Source organism: Aethalodelphis obliquidens, unplaced genomic scaffold (genome assembly GCF_003676395.1).
Source record: "Aethalodelphis obliquidens isolate GAN/ISIS:26980383/991018 unplaced genomic scaffold, ASM367639v1 scaffold32, whole genome shotgun sequence".
NCBI classification, from domain to species: domain Eukaryota; kingdom Metazoa; phylum Chordata; class Mammalia; order Artiodactyla; family Delphinidae; genus Aethalodelphis; species Aethalodelphis obliquidens.
In genome coordinates, this window is record NW_020837976.1 from 774,690 (window position 1) to 795,803 (window position 21,114).

The following is a 21,114-nucleotide window of genomic DNA, read 5'->3' on the forward strand; positions in this document are numbered from 1 at the left end:
AACACAGAGGCGGCACCACCACCTCAACGGTACTTTCTGGCACATCAGGCATTCTTTCAACATGTCCGGTTTAAGGTCAGTGGAGGATTTTTGCCTGAATCCTCCAGATCTGCAAAGTGGGTTGGTCCCCCCACCCCCCGTTCCAGACACCGCAGGTAGAAGGCGCCCTGATTCAGAATCACAAACTACGTAAACCTTTTATAGAAAACAGCCATGGGGGACTTCCCTGGTGGCGCAGTGGTTAAGAATCCGCCTGCCAATGCAGGGGACACAGGTTCGAGACCTGGTCCGGGAAGATCCCACATGCTGTGGAGCAACTAAACCCGTGTGCCACAACTACTGAGCCTGCGCTCTAGAGCCTGTGAGGAGCCCGTGCACCGCAAGCTCGCTGTAACTAGAGAAAGCCTGTGTGCAGCAACGAAGACCCAACACAGCCCTAAATAAGTTTATTTATTTATTTATTTATTTATCTAAAAAATAAGAAAAGAAAACAGCCATGGAAGCCTCACAGAGACATGCGAGATAGATGTGATGTCTGGTTTCAGCAAGAGGCAGACATGGGGTCTGTTGATCTTCGCTCTGCCTTCCCTCAGCACTGACAGATTAACAGTGGAGAATTCCCACATGTTCCCTTCTCTGTTCCTTGCCCCATAGACTTGACCTGGGGACAGAAGGATGCAAGGTGAATTCCCTCCAGCTTGTAACTCCTCCCACTGCTCTCCCAGTGTTTATCGGTTTCCTGAGAAAACAATGTACTGGAATAAGAATGGGCTTTGGAGCCAGACGGTCCCGGTCCAGTTCTTGAGTCCACCATTTGTAATGCAATCGTGAATGTTTATTAAGTGCTCGCTGGCGTGCCGGGCATCACGCTAAATCCTCTGCATGGCTGTGTAACCTGGGTATGAATCATAACCCCTTGGTGTTTCTGATTTCTTATCTGTAAAATGGCAATAGTAATGCCACTCTTCAAGGTGATGGCGATGAGCAAAGATGATGTAACTGAGCCACCTGTCCTAAGGTTGGTCCCAGTAGCGAGTGGCTGAATCTCTCTGTTCTTTGCTTCTTCATAACTGCGTTTTTACAGCTCTAGCTATGAGAATGGCAAAACATGTTAAAAAATACTCAGTATAGTCAGGGCTTGTTAAGTCCACTTTTAAGGCTATTTCCATGGAAAATTGTGTGCATCCTGCAGTGGGCTGACTGATGAACTTGGGCAATGGAAGTCTGGAAAATTACCAGGTCATTCTATCCATTTGCGATGAGTTAATCTAACCTAGGATTAACAGAGCAAGTGTTAAGAAAGGCTATTAAATCATGGCGGGGCTGGACAGAGGGAGGCGGGGGAGGAAACTTAGTGGGGAAAAGGAAGGTGTTTTATGTCCCAGGTAGTTCAGCCTGGTTGTCTTCTTTTACTGGGTCATTTAGGTCATTACTCACTTGACAACTTTTCCTAGTGAACTCAGATAAAGGAGATGCTTGAAATCAAACAGTCATTTAATAGGTATCTTTAGGGCTCAGCACTATGTGATATGAAAGTAAACAGAGATGAGAATGGTTTGAAGAAATAGCTCTGTATGGTATTTTGGTATTTTTACCTCTGCAAAAAGATAAGGTCTAGGATCTTTATGCCTTAGAATTATACAGAAAGATACAAAATAGGGGGCTTTGTTTATTTTTAAAGTACAGATATTTCCTCCATTTTTATGACAGTAGAAAGCCCTTCTCGGCTCTGGCATATTTGTGTGGGCTGGTCCATTCACCCGGAACACCTTTTCCCTGTTCTCCACCTTTCTCTTTATGACTTTCTCTTCTTTCCCTTCATGTCTCCCTCAGACACATGTACCGCAAGAAGTCCCTGAAAGCTGAGTTGGGTGCCCTCCTGCTGGTCCCCATGGCATCCTTTTTTACTCTTAGCCCCTGTCGCACTATATCGTTATGGCCAGTGGGTCTGTCTCACCACCCAAACTGTAAGCTCCACGAAGACAAGAGACTCTCTTTTATTTATCATATCTCCCGCTAGCACCTGGCTCATAGTACGTAATAGTTACCCAATAAAGTTTACTAAATGAATTAATGAGAAGATGGATGGATAGTTGCATGGTTGAATTGTAGATTAGGGCCGACTTCTATAAAGGCAGTCAATCAATGCCCAGGGACCTCTAAGCCAATTGCTGCGACTCAAGGCCCTACCTAGAAGCTTAAAATCCTGAAGATTACTTGGCCTGCTCTGGGGTGTATCTCGCCAGGATGAAGGGCGGGGAGTGAGACAAGTTGGAGTCCCCTCTTTTCCTCCTTCAGGGTCCCCATCCCTCAGGCTTCTAATGACAAAAATAAGGTAACACAACATGCAATTTTTGTCTTTAAACACAGCCTTAATGAGCTAAAATGCTGATATTTTCCAGATGTGTTTTCCCTTTACTTGAACAGTGATTCCTCTTTCTTGCTGATAAGATTCTGGTGACCCAACATGGTAAGAGGCAGAAAGATAAGTTCTCCCTTCACACATCTCCCTTTGAAGTCTGGAGGAACTCGCTCCACTTAAAAAAAAAAAAAAGGGAAGAAAGAAACAAAAAAGAATATTCAGTGAAAAAGAGGTTTCTCTCGAGGAGAAGTTGGAAGGAAGTGAAATAGAAACTCCTTTATCAGAGTTTGCAAAGGCAATTCCATGGTGTTTTCCTCAAAACTGTTCTTTACTTCTCCTTTTATGTCACTTATGCAGCTACAAGTTAGGATGTAACTTAAGCTCCTTCCAGAGAATTTGCTGATCAAGTCAGAGGATTGCTGAGTCACCCAGACAGGTCAGTACACTGGCTGTGACAATGAGGCATGTCAGCCACTTTACAGAAAGCACATTCTCAGACAGTTACAGCTTGGTGCACCCTCTGTCCTGGACTCTTTATCATCGGTCAGTGAAGCTTCCATGACAGAAGCCACCTCCTAAATTCAGTGGGTCATTTTTCCTCCAGAACATTCCCTGAACAGGAAAATCCTAGTCTGTGGTCCTGCCCAGCAGGCATCTACCTTAAGGGAATTAGGATAAAGATGAAAGACAGACATCTGGATCTTTTTCAGTAAGAACCTACTCTGATGCAACATTCCTAGTCATAAATGTCGGCCTTGCTGCTCGGCTCTACCAAGGTGGCAGTTGCAGCTGGATAAGTAGGCTTTCAGATGTGCATCAGATCACACTGTGTAGCTGTTGTCAGAATCCACGATAACACCCTATAACCAGATCTTCTGTATTTTTGTAATGAAATATGAAATAGTGTTCAAGGTAGAAATGTCTTTATTACATCACGAAGGAGCATAACTGGTATTACTGGGAAGTCCCAGGTACCAGCAGGGGGTGTGTTTCTCAGGACCACAGTCAGGCTGGTACAGACCCTCGTGAGCACCCGGCAGGAGCTCTGTGCTCTGCTCTTGTTCCCTGTCCCCAAGGCCTGGGCCATGAGCTACGTCTCTTGGATCCTCCATGTCCAGCTCTGGGCCACAAACCTGGCAGATACTTGGTAAACATCTGAGGTTGATGACTGTAAAGGGGAGATAAAGAAGACATAGTCCTTCCCCTGAAGGGACTTTTCTTGGAAGAAACCATATTTAGGAAAAAGAAATACTGGATGAAAGGCAATGTGGAATTATAGAGCAAGCATGGATTTTAGAGTTAGATCTCCTGGCCTGGTATCCCACTTAGTCACTTATAAGCTGTGTGAGGGACTTCCCTGGTGGTCCAATGTTTAAGACCCCGCACTTACACTGCAGGGGGCGTGGGTTCAATCCCTGGTCAGGGAACTAAGCTCCTGCATGCTGTGTGGCCAAAAAAATAATAAACATTTTAAAATTTAAAAAGTAAAGTGTAGATTTTTACCCCCCCAAAAATTAAAAATAATAAGCTTTGTCACTCTGGACAAGTTACTGAACATCTCTGAGCCTCAATTTTTTTCATCTGTATAACAGCAGTCATAAGGATTAACTGCAGTGACGATGCAGTGCACCTTGCAAAGAGCAGGCAATCCACAGAGGCTGTTTTTATTGCCATTCAGATAAAGGGTCCATTGGTGTGGAATCAGATCATCAGGCAAGGCTTAGCACGATGGGCTGGTGAGATTCGGAGTAGACCTTAAAGGACGGTGGAATCCAGACGAGGGAGAAGGAGGTTAGTGGCCCAGGCCAAGGAATGATACCAACATGCTTTTATAGAAAAGGTATTATTGTCAGATGATCCTAGAGAATTGAGTTTTGGGTACTTAAAGAAGGGCAACACTTCAGATATGACACCTAAAGCAATGATACTTTGAAGAAAAAAATCTGTCAAGAAACACTTTCCAATAAAGGGGAGCCTGTGAAAAAACAGACTGCTCGTGACCCTTCTGTGTTTCATGTTTGTTTTCCTCATATGAGAACAATCTACAAACTGAGGTCTCCCTCCAAAGATGGGGAGTTTCCAGGGTCAGAGAGGATGGTCTGCCACTATTTTCCTGACAGAGAATTTGTGCTAATGAGTTAAGAGTAAAAAAAAAACAGCGAAAATGCTATGTGCTATTACAGCAAGTGTTACTTCTGGATCTCCATCAGTCTAGTATTTTAAAGCAGTTAGCAAGCTGCCAGTTTTGCAGCCCTCAAGTTTGCAGCTTTATACCCAGATCCTGTGTTTTTAAACACAGACACACAGGCAGTGGTGCATGTAACCAATTCATAATCCTTGTGGGCGGGGCAAAGAGTTTCCTAGCACCAAGGAGAAACCTAACAGGTTTTTGGGTTTTTTTCATGAACGTATTTATTCCTTTTACTCTATACAAACCTGAATTAGCTGTCTATGACAGTTCTGTGTTTTTAAAAAGTAAAATGGAAGAAAAATTAGAGAGGGTAGAAAATGACTGCCTGTCAGCATATTCAGAGGTTTCTTTGGCTTCCAGGAAAAAAGGTCAGGACTTAAGATCCTGTATGTGGTTTGAGGACAGACTGAGGCATGTGTTTGATTTGAGGATCAAAACTGAACCTAAACTTGTAAACATTCTTTTTTTTTTTTTTTTAAAGGGTAGCTTTGCTAAAATGTAGATGAAACATTTTGTTCTTCCCATTTTCCAGGGATTTAGGAATGTGCATGCCTATCAGACAACCCTCAGATTATTATAACTATACCTCTGTGTTTATATAGTCATCTTAAAAAAACGATAATTATTCAACTAAATGCCATACTCATTGCCAGTGTCGAGGCCTCCCTGCATTGGTTGGTTTATACGTTTGTTTGCATAACCTCTAGCTCAGTCGATTTTTTCCACAGGCCTCAGCAGCCAGCAGGCAGATTCTCATTTATTTAAATAAACGGTGTAATGAATAAGTACGTGATGAATACCTACTACGCGCCACACACTGAGCTAAGAGCTGGAGATAAAACCAACACAAATTGTCCTGCCCTAAAGGGTCCTAGAGTAGAGAAACCATGACAACACAGTGACGAGAGTCCTATAATCGGGAGAGAGACCCCTGCAACATAAACTTCAGCAAAGATTTCCCACAGGACGTGACCAGCTGAGTCTTGAAGAGCAAGGAGGGCTTAGCTTGGGGAAGAGGCCAGGGAAGAACATTCTAGGTGGGGAGAAGCATGCATGGAAAGGCTTGGGGGAGAAAGAGCGTTTGGTGCAAAGCACATATTTCATTATGATCAGACTATATAGAAGCTTGAGATAGAGCACGACGAGCTTCTCCAGCTTCTCCACGCGTGGGAACATACTTCTGCTTCCTGATGGGAGCCTGGAGAATCTTCTCATGCAGTCCCACGTGGGTGGAATGCTTGCTGAATAAAATAGACTGGGTCCATTGGCTGATAAGTAGTATATAAAACATATTCATGCTTAAAAAATTAGTCATTATTTTTTAAAAAGCTATCAATACCAAGAGGGACAGTCAGACTTGATCCCAAGCTGCTAGAGGTTGGATCTCACAGGAGTTACTTCTGGAGGGATATACTCTTATTTGACATTTATTTTTTATTTTTATTTTTTCACTTAGTACACTTTATTTTTTTCTATCTTTATTTTTTTATTGAAGTATAGTTGATTTTCAGGTGTACAACATAGTGACTCAATTTTTTTATAGGTTATACTCCTTTTAAAGTTATTACAAAATAATGGCTATATTTCCCTGTGCTGTACAACATATCCTTGTTACTTATTTACTTTATACATAGTTTGTATCTCTTAATCCCTATCTTGCCCCTCTCCCCTCCCGTCTCCCCACTGGTAAACATTAGTTCTCTATACCTGTGAGTCTGTTTCTGTTTTGTATATATATATTCGTTTGTTTTATTTTTTTAGATTCCACATATAGGTGATATACAGTATTTGTCTTTCTCTGTCTGACTTATTTCACTAAACACGATAGCCCTCAGGTCCCTCCATGTTGTTGCAAATAGCAGAATTTCATTCTTTTTTTATGGATGAGTCATATTCCATTGTATATATATGTATATATATAGAGAGAGATAGATATATATATATACACACACATACCACATCTTCTTTAGCCATTCTTTTGTTGTTGGTCACTTAGGTTGATGCCATATCTTGGCTATTGTAAAATAATGCTGTTGTGAACATTGGGATGCATGTATCTTTTCGAATTAGTGTTTTCATTTTCTTCATATATATACCCAGCAGTGGAATCACTGGACACATGGTAGTTCCGTTTTTAGTGTTTTGAGGAACCTCGTTACTGTTTTTCATAGTAGTTGCACCAATTTGCACTTTCACCAAGAGTGTAGTAGGGTTCCCTTTTCTCCATATCCTTGCCAACATTTGTTATTTGTAGACTTTGAGGATAGCCATTCTGACAGGTTTACACCTGTCAAGGTGTAAATGAGATATGAGATATCAAGGGGATATTTCATTGTGGTTTTGATTTGCATTTCTCTGATGATTAACGATGTTGAGCATTTTTTTCACATACCTGTTGGCCATCTGCATATCTTCTTTGGAAAAATGTCTGTTCAGATCTTCTGCCTGGTTTTTTGTTTGGTTGGTTGGTTGGATTTTTTTTGGTGGTGGTGGGGATCTCCTGGAAGATGAGTTACAATGACATGGCTTGAGTTGTAAGGAACAAGAGACAGTTGTTGAAATGCGTCCATTCCAGATGAATAGGGAAACACTGAAGTCTCAAGAAATGTTGCATTGAAAGGATGAGAAGAAAAAGATGCTGAAATCAGAGAGAAGGTACACCATGTCTTGAAGTTCTGTGGTTTATAGCCTCAAAGATAGAAAAGTAGAGTAAAATCGGGTGATGCTGATTTCAAAAGGAGGAAAGGGTTAAAAGATATTTCAAAGATAAGGATCAAGATGTGCCAGAGGTAAACAATTATGTCAATACCTACAGTGCCCACTAGGGAGGACCTCCAGGGAAGTGGTGTTATTGGGAAGGAATCAGGTTTTCATTTATATGAATAGGTACAATATTAGAGAAGGTAGAAGATGAAAGAGATTATGACATAGGATGGATCACTGTTAGGGAGAGGAAGAGTTTTCTTCTTTATAGACTAGAGTTTAGTGACCTGGATATTTTTATTCCAATAATACGAAAGATGAAGGCTGGTATAAAGAGAAGGAAATAGATAAAAGTGAGTCTGACACTGCAACTTTGGAATTCAGGGAGGCATCGAGGATGCCATAAATCAATTTAAAAAAAGATATATATATATATGTGTGTGTGTATACATATATGTTACATATTCATTCTCTATTTTAAATTACAATAAAGTATAATTCAGTAAGTTTGGTGTTTATATAATAAATCTGCCCGTTTTTTTTTTAAATTTATTATTATTATTTTTTTTTTGCAGTACACGGGCCTCTCCCTGTTGTGGCCTCTCTTGTTGCGGAGCACAGGCTCCAGACGCACACGCTCAGCGGCCATGGCTCACGGGCCCAGCCACTCCGTGGCATGTGGGATCTTCCCGGACCGGGGCGTGAACCCGTGTCCCCTGCATCAGCAGGCGGACTCTCAACCACTGCGCCACCAGGGAAGCCCAATCTGCCCGTTTTTTAATTGGCATGTTTGTTTTATTGATATTGAGCTGCATGAGCTGTTTATATATTTTGGATATTAACCCCTATGGGTCATATCATTTCCAAATATTTTCTCTCATTCAGTATGTTGTCTTTTCATTTTGTCACTGGTTTCCTTTGCTGTGCTAAAGCTTTTAAGTTTAATTAGGTCTCATTTGTTTATTTTTGCTGTTGTTTCTTTTGCCTTAGGAGACAATTCCCAGACATTTTAGAATGGTAAATTTAAATTCATAACCATGGACAATTACTGCCTTCTGAGAACGAATAATGACAGTGGCTTTAACACTGCATCACTAACTTTCCCTATCATGTACAATCAGGAAAATGCTGGGAAAAAAGTCTTCTTAGTAAATTATTATTTGGAAACCCACTTAGGCATCTTCTTGGGAACCGATAAAGATTCACTAGTCACTACGGAGAAGCAGATTTTCAGGCCTCAGTGATGAACTCATGACAGAGAGTAGCAAACACCCTTGACTTTGCATCCCTTTTACAACAACTTTATGCATAGACTTGAGCTAGATTTTCTTTGCCATGGAATCTCCTTCCATATAATCGAGTTATACCTACCAAGAATGGTAGGGAGTCTGATAAGTGACAAAATTTTGTGTTATGCCTCCACCTATGGAAGTTAATATAAAAAATAACACAGATTGAGGATTTCTATAATACAAAAAAATATTTAATGAGTTCCATACAATTTCTAAAATCTCCAAGCCAATACAGAATCCTGAGAACAGCTTTTAAGAACATACAGTTCTCAACCAAGTAAACTACCACCAGGGTTTACGACAAGTACGTTACTTAGTTTTCTAAAAGAATGGCTTTTTCCCTATATTTGATTTCTTTTATACTCTTTTTCTTTCACTGTGTTTCCTTTATTCTGTAATGAAATGCTCTCTTGTTGAAACTGAAAGATAAAATATGGGCAGGTGTGTGTATTAATCCATTGATTTCCAAATCTTAGTTGTAGAGAAAATGGACAGTGTTACAGGTGGCATGGAGACATCTCGCCAAACCTATGATGACAAGCTCACAGCAGTGGAAAGCGACCTGAAAAAATTAGGTAATCTGCAATGAGAGTAAACTATTAAGTTGAATCCCCTAACTCAACTCTATGTAAATGACCACAGCTTTTTAGAATGACATGGCTCTAAATTCACATTCATCCAGAAAGACTTTAAACTTTCATGTTGTGTGTTGAATCTTTCCTCATGATTTAATTCAAAGACTTTAAAATTTTAAAGTTAAGGACCAATTTTGGAGTTGAATTCCGCTCCCCAGAAAACACTATTGTGTGCCACATAAAACCTGAAGACCAATCCTGATCAAAAAGAACCACAAATACCCTTTATTAAAAGCTCTTTTATGAAATACTCAGTAAATTCCTATTTGAGATATTTTAAACTTCATAAAAAATTGTAGAGATTAGTAAAAAAATAAAAGATACCAGCCTATTCTTATCCTGTGATTTTTTTCAATTTTTTAAAAAGGAGTTTTGATGAATTAAACAGAAGGTTATTGCCTTCTTGACGTCCTTCCCAGTGCTCTAGAATCAGGAAAATTCCCCCTCCTTTGAGATAAGTGTTCACACAAGTTAGTCTGTGCTAGTACTCAGTAGCCTTTCCAATTTCTGAGGACCCAGTTTTAACAGAGATATGGATTTTACTACTGCAGTGCAGTCTGCATATCCCACAAGTTTTATGTATGAAATAGAGCACATCCCAGTTAGGTCTCTGGGATCTGTGACCTCACCTGAACACTTCTCCATCCCACCAATCTGAGTAACACACGTGTCTTATTCCAGGGGACCAAACTGGGAAGAAAGCTCTCAGCACCAACTCAGAACTCTCCACCTTCAGGTCAGACATTCTGGATCTGCGTCAGCAACTTCGTGAGATTACAGAAAAGACTAGCAAGAACAGAGATACGCTGGAGAAGTTACAGGTGAGCGGGGATGCGCTGGTGGACCAGCAGAGTCAACTGAAAGAAACTTTGGAGAATAACTCCTTCCTCATCACCACTGTAAACAAAACCCTCCAGGCATATAACGGCTATGTCACAAATCTGCAGCAAGACACGAGTGTGCTTCAGGGCAACCTGCAGAGCCAGATGTATTCTCACAACGTGGTCATCATGAACCTCAACAACCTGAACCTGACTCAGGTGCAGCAAAGGAACCTCATCACAAATCTGCAGCGCTCTTTGGATGACACAAGCCAGGCAATCCAGCGAATCAAGAATGACTTCCAGAACCTGCAGCAGGTTTTCCTTCAAGCCAAGAAGGACACGGATTGGCTGAAGGAGAAAGTGCAGAGCCTGCAGACGCTGGCTGCCAATAACTCTGCCTTGGCCAAAGCCAACAATGACACCCTGGAGGACATGAACAGCCAGCTCAGCTCCTTTGCAGGGCAGATGGACAACATCACTACGGCCTCCCAAGCCAATGAGCAGAACCTGAAAGATCTGCAGGATGTACACAGGGATGCAGAGAACAGAACGGCTGTCAAGTTCAGCCAGCTGGAGGAGCGCTTCCAGCTCTTTGAGACCGACATTGTGAACATCATTAGCAACATTAGCTACACGGCCCACTACCTACGGACACTGACCAGCAACCTGAATGAAGTCAGGACCACGTGCACGGATACGCTGACCAAACACACGGATGATCTGACCTCCTTGAATAACACACTGGCCAACATCCGTTTGGATTCTGTTTCTCTCAGGATGCAACAAGATTTGATGAGGTCGAGGTTGGACACTGAAGTGGCCAACTTATCAGTGATTATGGAAGAAATGAAGCTGGTGGACTCCAAGCATGGTCAGCTCATCAAGAATTTTACAATACTACAAGGTAAGCGAAAATTCTGAATTTGTGTTTGTATTAGTTATCTATGGCTGTGGAACAGATGACCCTAAAACTCGGCAATTTAACACAATAAGCATGTATTATCTCATAGTTTCTATGGATCAGGGATTCAGGAGCAGCTTAGCTTAGCTAGCTGGTTAGTAACTCTCGTGAGGTTGTGGTTAAGATATTGGCCAGGGCTGCAGTCTTCTGAAGCCTTAACTGAGGCTGAGGGTCTGCCTCCAAGATGCTCATTCACATGGCTCTTGGCTTGTCAGCTGTTGGCAGGTGGCCTCGTTGCCTCACCATGTGAAATTGCTTGAGTGTTCTCACAACATGGCAGCTGGCTGCCTCCAGAGCAAGTGATCCAAGAGAAACAGAAAGAAGGAAGCCACGATGCCTTCTATGACCTAGCCTCAAAAGTCACACACCATCACTTCCACCACATCCTCTAATTTAGAAACAAGTCACTAAGTCCATCCCACACCCAAGGGGGAAGGGAATTAAGCTCCATTTCTTGAAAGGAAGCAGAAATAACTAAGAATTTGTGGACTGTGCTCAAAAGTGTTCCATTAAATATTTGTGGGATGAAAGATTGGTTAACTTGGATTTTCTTAGTGCCTAGCTATTTCAGTGCCATTATAAAGCAGACTCCTTTGGAAGGAAGATGAATTCTTTTAGATCATGGAGTTACCGTTAAGAGATTCCTACTTCTAAGTGTCATGAGCAGATGGATGGTTGGCCATTACAGTAACTGTTAACACCACAGAGGAGGGGAATAATGGACTTACATAAAAATCTGAGTTTTGCTCTCAACCAGATCATCCCTATAAATTGAAAGTCTTTGGATTAGATTAAGCCTACTTCTGAAGATTTGCAGCAACCATATATTAATAGTATTTTCAGTCATAACTATTTTCACAGGGTTTAAGTTGAAAGTACTGAGTGGGAGATGCTGTGCTCGGCACTCTGGGGTGTACAAAGAAGACCAGAAGGTCTTTGCCCTCATGTAGCTTAAAATCAAGAGAATTTTAGGGCAAAAAGAGACTGGCTATAAGCAAAAGTAATCCTGATTTTCAAAAAAAGGGATAAAGGTAGAGTCTACACACTGTGTAGAACGGGGAATTTGTCTTCAAGCCCAAGAAAAATTTGAGAAGAGATTATAAAAAGGATAATTTTTGAGTTTTCAGGAATGCAATAATCATCAGAATGAATTCACTAAGAAGAAGCCTGGTGAACCTAATCTTATTTCCTCACGTTAACAGAGTTAGTATATTGTTTAAACTAGGAGAATGAAAAATAGCATATCTGGATTTCACCAAGGCACTGGGCAGTGATACCCTTGAACAAGATGGAGCACTCAGTGCTGGTTTATAGCCCAGTTAGATGGGTTTATTGGTGGTATTCATTTTCTGTGCTGCATAGCAAATTACTAAAAACTCAGCAGCTTAAAACACCCACTTCTCATCTCACAGTTTCTGTGGTCAGGAATCTGGGCACAGCTCAGGTGCGTCCTTTGCTCAGGGTTTCACCCAGCTGCAGTCTCAGCGAGGAGCTGTGGTTTCATCAGAGTCTTGACTGGGGAAAGACTCATTTCCACACTCCTTCATGTTCTTGGCAGACTTCATCTGCTTGGACTGGAAGGTCGGCTGTCAGGTCCTAAAGGCCACCCCCAGTCCTTTGCCATGTGACCATCTCAAAACATTACAGCTTCTTCAAAGCCAGCAAGGGAGTCTCTCTCACTCTAGTTGGCAAAGACAGAGTCTTATATAATGTAACCTAGTCAAGGGAGTGACATCCCATCTCCTTTGCCATCTTCTATTGGTTAGAAGCAAGTTAGAGGTTCCATACTTAAGGGGAGGGGATTATACGAGGGCATGAGTCATTGGGAGTCACCCTGGGGTGTGACTGCCATACTATTGAATGACTGAGTATAAAGAGTGATAGTTCATGAGCCCCTCTGAGCCTGGAGGCATATCTGGGTGGCAGATGGCAGGGACCTGCTCAACAGCTTTGCAGGGACTCGCTTGAGGACGTGGATGACCTGGTCATCCAATACTTGTGTGACATGAAACTGTATATACTGTTTAATGGGTGATAGAATCATAATCCAAAATGATCTGCAGGGGCTGGCATAGTAAAGAGATGCCAACAAAGTGAAATAAATAGGGAAGACATATAGGACCTGCTCGTACATAGAAAAGACCAAATACTAGTGTTGATGGGAGGGCATGGCTTGGAGGAAGTGTGCAGGAAAAGTGTGGGGATTTTAGTTGACTGTAAGCAACTAAATGTGTCTTCCAGGGAAGTTAATGTGATCTTTGACCGGATTAATAAAAATATGATTTCCAAAATGAGGGAGGTGATATCTTACTCCCTTCAGCATGGCAAAACTACTCCAGGAGGATACTGCGTATGTTGGGGAGCCCCTTTCAACAGGGGCGCTCACAGACCATCATGCTTGGAAAAATATGACCAGGATGATGGGGTCTAGAAACGATGTGCTATGAGGAAGGACTGAAGGACCTGGGAACTTTAACCTGTAGGAGAGACAGCTTAGTGGGGAATAAGACAGCTGTTTACAACTATTCAAAAGGCCAGCATGTGGAGGAGATTTTAAATGACATTGGAGGTGCTCCAGAGGGTGAAACAAAGACTAATGGGTACTCATTAAAGGAAAATAAATTTTGGTTTTTGCGGTACGCGGGCCTCTCACTGCTGTGGCCTCTCCCATCGCGGAGCACAGGCTCCGGACGCGCAGGCTCAGCGGGCATGGCTCACGGGCCCAGCCGCTCCGCGGCATGTGGGATCTTCCCGGACCGGGGCACGAACCCGTGTCCCCTGCATCGGCAGGCGGACTCTCAACCACTGCACCACCAGGGAAGCCCAAATTTTGGTTTTATGTAATGTTCTTTATAAAAATTGGTGTTGCCTGAGACTATAATGGGTTTCCTGGACCATAGGCATGCCCCAACTCTAGAAAGGTTGGACAGTGCCCGTCACAGTATTGTAGGTATGAGTGATACTCTGAATAAAGAGGTGGGCTTTCAAATGACCAGAAGGTTCTTCAGTGCTTGATTTATTTTTTTCCCTATTCTTCCTCAACCTAAATTCAGAATGAGGGCAGATCTCAGCAGACGTGCAACCTCAGAAAATAAGAGCTTTCTCATTGTCTCTTGTTATACCTTAGGCAGGTTGTTATACCTTAGGCAGTCCTATCATGGTATTCTGGATGTTTTCTAGCTATAAATTTCATAGTTTTATTATTCCATGGGTTTAATTGTTAACTTCTCTTGTACAAGGAAACTTCTGACATATTTAGTTTACAGACAGTGTGGCTTAACAGCTAAGGAAGGGTATGAAAAGCTCATGGTTGAAGGGTCAGAGCCCGGCTTTAACTTCGTCAATGTTTCCATTGTTCTGATTATTTTTATCAGCTGATACTGAGTGTGAGAGGAATGAGGGCTTTTCATGAACCATCCTGGTGAGTCCTAACACCCACTCTGTATGGCAGGTACTCAGAAAATCATCACCTGTTTATAGATGAGGAAACTAAGGCATTGAGAGGTTTAAGGAACTTCCTTAAATTTACAGAAATGATAAGTAGCTAAACAGGATCTGAGCCCAGTGTGTCTAGTGCAAAGCCCATGGTGCGAACCCCATTGATAATGACAGCAAGTGCACGCCCCCCTCCCAGCCATCCCGAGGGAGCCTGTGAGGGCAGGGAGATGGGATTTCATTCTAAGTGTGAAGGGGAGTTTTAAGGAAGGTGGTGACATGACCTGATTTATATTTTTAAATATAAAAATATTTACGTTTTTAAATACAAAAATAAATGTTCTCTGGCGGGAGAACAGATTCTGGGGGAGTGAGCCTGGAGGCAGGGGTCCAGTGAGGGGCAGTGGACCAGTCATGGGTGACGTGGGATGGATGGTAGCAGTGGAGATGACAGAAGTGGGTCTCCTCAGTCAGGAGGAATGGAGGTAGAATCCAGGACAGCCCTGCCCTTCCCTGGACAACAGGCCGTGCCCACCGGGGTGAGGAATTCCCGGGCTGGAGGGGCTGTGCAGTTTGGAGTCTGTGCCAATCCCATCTTGACTACGTTTGGTGCACAGGACACTGGATTTCCCTCCCCGAAGTGTCCCAAGCCCAAAGGGGCAGCCAAGAGGCACCAGTACATCTTAGGAGTCGTGGTGCTGTGGACAGAAACTGAACACGGGGTTAGGGGCTGCTGCCTGCAGGTGGACGAGGCTCACGGATGCATCAGCCATGGAGGGCAGGGGAAAGGGAGGAATGGGTGTCTCCTAAGTGTTTGGCTTGAGCACCTAGGCGGATGGCAGTACCAACCAGGAGATGCAGAAAGGGAGGTCTGTTTAGACGTATTAAGTGGGAGATGTCTCTTAGGGTGAGGTTCCTGGCTCAGTGTCTCTGAAAGGCCTCAGAGTTTGGTTTCTGAATGGTATTTTCTTTTTTTCATATGCTTTCCCATTTACATTTATCCTTGGTCTTCTCATTACCTGCACTTTCTGTGAGTTGACCTGAGAAACTTCTCAAGCCAAGCCACCCCCTTTCTAGTCAATGTGTTCAACTTCCTCCAGGACGGGAATGCCCACCGGCGATTCCAAGAGAACCAGAGACTGGGGGAAGACCCCCACTTCCAAATGCAAGCGTTTCCTCCCCCGCTGCATCTCTAGCGCCTTTCCTCGTTCTCTGTACGCACATCCTACCCCTGAGGATGAGGGACAGATGAGATAAAACAGGAAGGAGCAGGATGGGATTAACACTGGCTTATGCTGGGTTTGCCTCTGCAAGATTCAGAATACCCTGATGCTTTCCAGGAAATTCTTGGTGACGTGCACTTCAAGAACCCTAATGCTTCTGGGACATTTCAGCCACAGGAGACACTTGCCTCATTAGGAAGTGAAAGCTGAAGCTGACTGATTAGATGGCACTGAAGCCAGATGATAATGTGGAACTAGATATTAAGTCATATGTTGAATCCTGATAACAATTATCTCTACATCCATAGACCCCCAAACCTTAAGAAAGCCTTATTTTTTTGGTTACCAATAATGTAATGCTTTTTATCCTAATTAGGCACATGGAGGACTTCATACTCATAACACACACTCTTGGGTGGCAAGTTCACCTCACATCCTGAGCTATTCTCTGCAAGCCATGCAGGTGTAAGCCACATCCTCCTAGTGCAATCAGACAGTTCCCTGCACCTGCTGTTCTGAGAGAAGCACAAGGTTTAGTGGGTGAGAACAAAAGCTCTAGAGCCTGATAGCCCTGGATACGAGTACCAACTTCCTTAGCCTCTCTGTGCCTCGGTTTTCCCATCTGCAGCTACCTTTTAGAGTTATAAGGACTTGATGAGATAATGTAAATAAAATAGTGCAGTGCCTGGCAGGGGGTTAGCTAATATTCATACCCAAGAGTGAGTTTGTTCAGTTCCTATCCAAGACTTCCCTCCACTGGAGCCCCAGCCAGTACATCGCTGTGGAAAACAACAGCTTCATGTGCACAAGGACTATAGTTGTACCATGTGGGTCCAAAACTACTTAACTGCTGGCTTCCTGGTGCCCAGCCCAGGAGAGGAATCACACTCGGTGCTGCCGACCCCTGGCTTTCACTCATTTTTTTAATCCACTTTTTTTTTAAATAAATTATTATCATTATTATTATTTTTGCGGTATGCGGGCCTCTCACTGTTGCGGCCTTTCCCGTTGTGGAGCACAGGCTCCCGACGCGCAGGCTCAGCGGCCATGGCTCACGGGCCCAGCCGCTCTGCGGCATGTGGGATCCTCCCGGACCGGGGCACGAACCCGTGTCCCCCGCATCGGCAGGCGGACTCTCAACCACTGCGCCATCAGGGAAGCCCCTAAATAAATTATTTTATTTTATTTTATTTATTTTTGGCTGCGTTGGGTCTTTGTTGCAGTGCACGGGCTTTCTCTAGTTGTGGCGAGCGGGGGCTACTCTTCGTTGAGGTGCGCGGGCTTCTCATTGTGGTGGCTTCTCGTTGCGGAGCACAGGCTCTAGGCATGCAGGCTTCAGTAGTTGTGGCATGTGGGCTCAGTAGTTGTGGCGCACAGGCTTAGTTGCTCCATGGCATGTGGAATCTTCTGGGACCAGGGCTCGAACCGTGTCCCCTGCATTGGCAGGCGGATTCCAAACCCCTGTGCCACCAGGGAAGTCCCTAATGGACTTTTATTGAGTGTCTGCAACATGCCAGTCATGCCAGTGAGCACTTGGATAAGTTGTCTCTGTTCATTGTTATAGCTCCTTAAGGGAGGAATCGTCAGCATCCCCATTTGCAGGGAGGGGGGCTGAGGCACGGAGAGCCTGAGTAACTAATCCAAGATCAAGCAGCTCGTCAGTGGTAGGTAGTGCTGAACTCGGGTCTGTCTGGTCCCTTAACCCATGCTTCCACACGGTACCCTGCTGCCCTCGGATGATTCGGGAGAAAGATGGCATGTTTGGGGAGGTTGAATACACGAGAGTTTACCTTCAGCAGAGCTATCAGTTAAGGCTTCAGTGAGAGACTGACATTTGATCTGGACCTTGAAAGATGCACAGGAAGGCTGGACAGCACACATAGCAGAACAGGGCGTGGAGCAAAGTGGATCCGGCATGAGGCCTCGATTCCTCTCATTGTCGACCCCACCCCCTCTTGATACTCTTCCCCAAACAAGACCACTTGTCTGGGGAGCCTTGAGAGTAGGCAACTCAAAGGCATTGATGTAGACCGTGGCCAGTTGGTGAGAAACAGTGGTTTAAGTATATCCTTCTCTGTGGAGAGAGAGCTTCCATGGCTTTCCAGAAGCCTGACTGTCTTGAACATGAGGTCAAGAATCAAATTCTTCTTCAAAATGATTGCCAAAAAATATCTCTTAAATTTCCTTTTAATTTGTATATTCCTTTTCACCTAAGTGAAGCAGGACCACTTTTTCATATGTGGGTGTTAAATAAATGTTTGATTAATTTCATTGCATGCAAAGTAGATTTTTTTAATAAGAAGAAAAATATGTCAGATTATATTACTGTTTTCTTCTGTCTTCCAACCCAACCACTCGTGGTTCTAAAACAGTCTCTCCAAGATGTTGAATGGCAGTAAGAATTAAAGTGGTTTCTCTACTTTCTGTTAGGCACCAGCAGTTTTGTTGGAAAACGAATTGGAAAGTTATCTCTGGCATAGGACACAGGGCTGGGCCCTTCTCAAGGCCTGCAGTTTGGTTGTTAAAGCAGAAATGGCACAGTGATTTAGTCTTCTGTCCTCTTTGGAGCTGCTTGTTTAGGGGATTCGTGTGTTCAAGGCTCTGGGCTCTGGAGCCTGGGAACCTGGGGAGAAGGTTTTGCTGGCAGTGTAAACACGGTTGCTCCAAGTTCTGGTGTCGGTTATATACAGGCATTTCTGGAGCCTTTGGTGGCTTCGTCAGCAACATGGGTATCCTGGCATTTCAGAATCCCAGGCCAGCCACCCACTTGGCCTTGGAAGCAAATCTCCAGTTTGCTCTTCTGTATGAGACATGATGTCTGCCTCACATGTAGTGTTACATTTTCTTGAGTCTGAATTCAAATTGTTATCACATGAGCTCATAAATACCTCCCTCATCATTTATCTCAGTGTTCTCAGTTTTAAGGCACTATGGATGGCTTATATTTTATTTCATTTTATTTTCACTTCAGTAGCTGCCTCATAAAAGATTCAAGTAATACCTAAAAGCCTGGGATCATCTAGATGCCAAAAGCAGTACCAGCATCCCAGGGCCTAGAGGAAGATATACTCATGGCATTAACGATCGGCTTTGTAGGGGGATCCAGTGCTGACTTCTGAAATGGTTTTAGCTCTTTTTCTTAGTGATTTTTATTTATTTATTTATTTTTTTGCAGTACACGGGCCTCTCACTGTTGTGGCCTCTCTCATTGCGGAGCACAGGCTCCGGACGCACAGGCTCAGCGGCCATGGCTCACGGGCCCAGCCGCTCCGCGGCATGTGGGATCCTCCCGGACCGGGGCACGAACCCGTGTCCCCTGCATCGGCAGGCGGACTTTCAACCACTGCGCCACTAGGGAAGCCCTCTTAGTGATTTTTAAAAAGAAATGATTAGCAAATATCTATGTCTTAAGGAGCAAAGTACCGTCTTAATGAGCCAAGTATATGAATGAATGAATCCCCTAGGTATGGGACACACAGAATACGTTTTCACATAGCCCAGCGTCTGTAGGCAGAGCGCCAGCCTCCTGCTCTAGCTCTGCGGATGGGGCAGCTGGGGATGAAGACATGTGTTGATAATAGTGTGCTTGCTAGGAGTTTATCCACAGCCATGAATATAAAACTTTATCTTAGAGAGAGACAGATAACCTATTTATGATGGATGTAGTTAGTGCTTCATATGGAAATTTCAGTTTTTATGCTAATCCAGCTAGGAAATCCATCACAAGTAGGATCTTAGACTTTATCAAAGGCAAAATCTTGCATCTTCTCCCAGTGTCTTATTCCCTTCCTTCTCAAGATCTGGAAATTAGCATCTGTTGGTATTTTGTGTTGACTGTGGGATCCGTGTTTTTATGCTGTTCTTAAAATAAGCCACGATTCTATGTGGAGAAGGTAGGGCCATTCAAGCACAACTTCGGTTCAGAGGGAAACAGCTGAATACGATAAACTACCCGACCCCAGAAAGAAATAAGAGTCACGAAAAGCTGTCACCCCAGGTAAGGGAGGTCTTGGATTCACGTGAGGAGGCAAAGAGAGAGTTGTATGTCTTTGGAATTCTGTTGGAAACCAGAGGAGGGTGTTCTGGAACAAATACAAGTCCCTGTCACACGGGTCTGTCAGAACATTCAGAACAGGGAGACAGGCCCCAGAATGGGCACTATTTCACGGCTGCAAGTGAACTCATTTCCCGTAACTTGCAAGTATAGCACCAACCCCAGACGTGAGTGATCAAGAAACACTGATTATTGGTAAATCCACGAAGAGGATAAGGATAAAGAATTTCTAAAGCACTTGAATTTCCCAACAGACCTTCCTCATTATTTGGATTTCTTAAGGCTAAACATAGAACATAAACAAAACAGAAGTAGCTGAGGGGAAAAAAAAAAGTTACTTTTATTTTTGCCCTTATTCTAAATAAATTAGATTTTTGTTTGTTCGTTTTGGCCTATTGTCAGTATTGTTCCACTAGAATCTTCCATAATGCTACATCTGTTGTGGAGGAACACACATGCCACCTTACCCACTAATAATCTGTAAGACACTATTTCTCAACTACACAAAGGAACTAAGTTATTTTTTTTATGAGTGAGAGCCCTTTTTATTTTTTTAATTTTTATTATTTTTTAAAATTTATTTTTGGCTGCGTTGGGTCTTTGTTGCTGTGCGTGGGCTTTCTTTAGTTGCGGTGAGCAAGGGCTACTCTTTGTTGTGGTACACGGGCTTCTCATTGCGGTGGCTTCTGTTGTGGAACACGGGCTCTAGGCATGCAGGCTTCAGTAGTTGCAGCATGTGGGCTCAGTAGTTGCGACGCATGGGCTCTAGGGTGCACGGGCTTCGGTAGTTATGGCACGTAGGCCTCAGTAGTTGTGGTGCACAGGCTCTAGAGCTCAGGCTCAGTAGTTGTGGCGCACAGGCTTATTTGCTCTGCGGCATGTGGGATCTTCCCAGACCAGGGATCGAACCCGTGTCCCCTGCATTGGCAGGTGGATTCTTAACCACTGCGCCACCAGGGAAGCCTCTAAGTTATTTTTTTTAAAGGAGACTGATCTGGCAATGAAAACCCACCCTCCGTGTCTTTACTAAGTGGCTTGGCTGTTTAATAAGCCTCATCAAGTTAAACAGAAAAAAAAATCCGATTGTGGATAAAAGACCACTAGATCAATTCTGAAGTGTGAGTAGAGTCAGGAAAGACATCTCCCCTTGGTGATTCCATACTGGCAGCCAGGGTAGACCTGATATGTAGATTGGGTGGAGCTGTACTTCTTGGAATGAGGTGAGGGACACCAGGAAGGACACCGTTCCCCCAAAATCTCTCCCTTTTGGTCTCTGCTGGGGCCCATAATGTTGGCATTAGTGCACCGGGCTGTGATGCACATTGATTTGATAAACACTTGCTGGATAATGACTATGGCCTATAATCTAGCTGCTAGATGGGGAAGGATCCTCGAAGAATAAACAAGGACTAAAAAATCATAAAAGAGGAAAAA

At 43.5% G+C, this 21,114-nt stretch overlaps 1 protein-coding gene and 1 long non-coding RNA gene across 5 annotated transcripts in view; one reads left to right on the plus strand and one right to left on the minus strand.

Moving 5' to 3' along the window:
- COLEC12 (collectin subfamily member 12) overlaps positions 1-21,114 on the plus strand; it is a 187,150-nt gene that overhangs the window by 144,445 nt on the left and 21,591 nt on the right. The window contains exons 4-5 of the mRNA XM_027127560.1: positions 9,025-9,123; positions 9,865-10,911. Of these exons, the coding sequence (XP_026983361.1) occupies positions 9,025-9,123; positions 9,865-10,911 (1,146 nt within the window). The remainder of the gene's footprint in view (positions 1-9,024; positions 9,124-9,864; positions 10,912-21,114) is intronic.
- The window catches only part of LOC113631283 (uncharacterized), a 74,140-nt gene continuing 53,473 nt past the window's right edge, over positions 448-21,114 (minus strand). For all 4 annotated transcript variants that reach the window (XR_003437246.1, XR_003437248.1, XR_003437245.1 and 1 more), the window contains one exon: positions 448-661. This is a non-coding gene — a long non-coding RNA (uncharacterized LOC113631283). The remainder of the gene's footprint in view (positions 662-21,114) is intronic.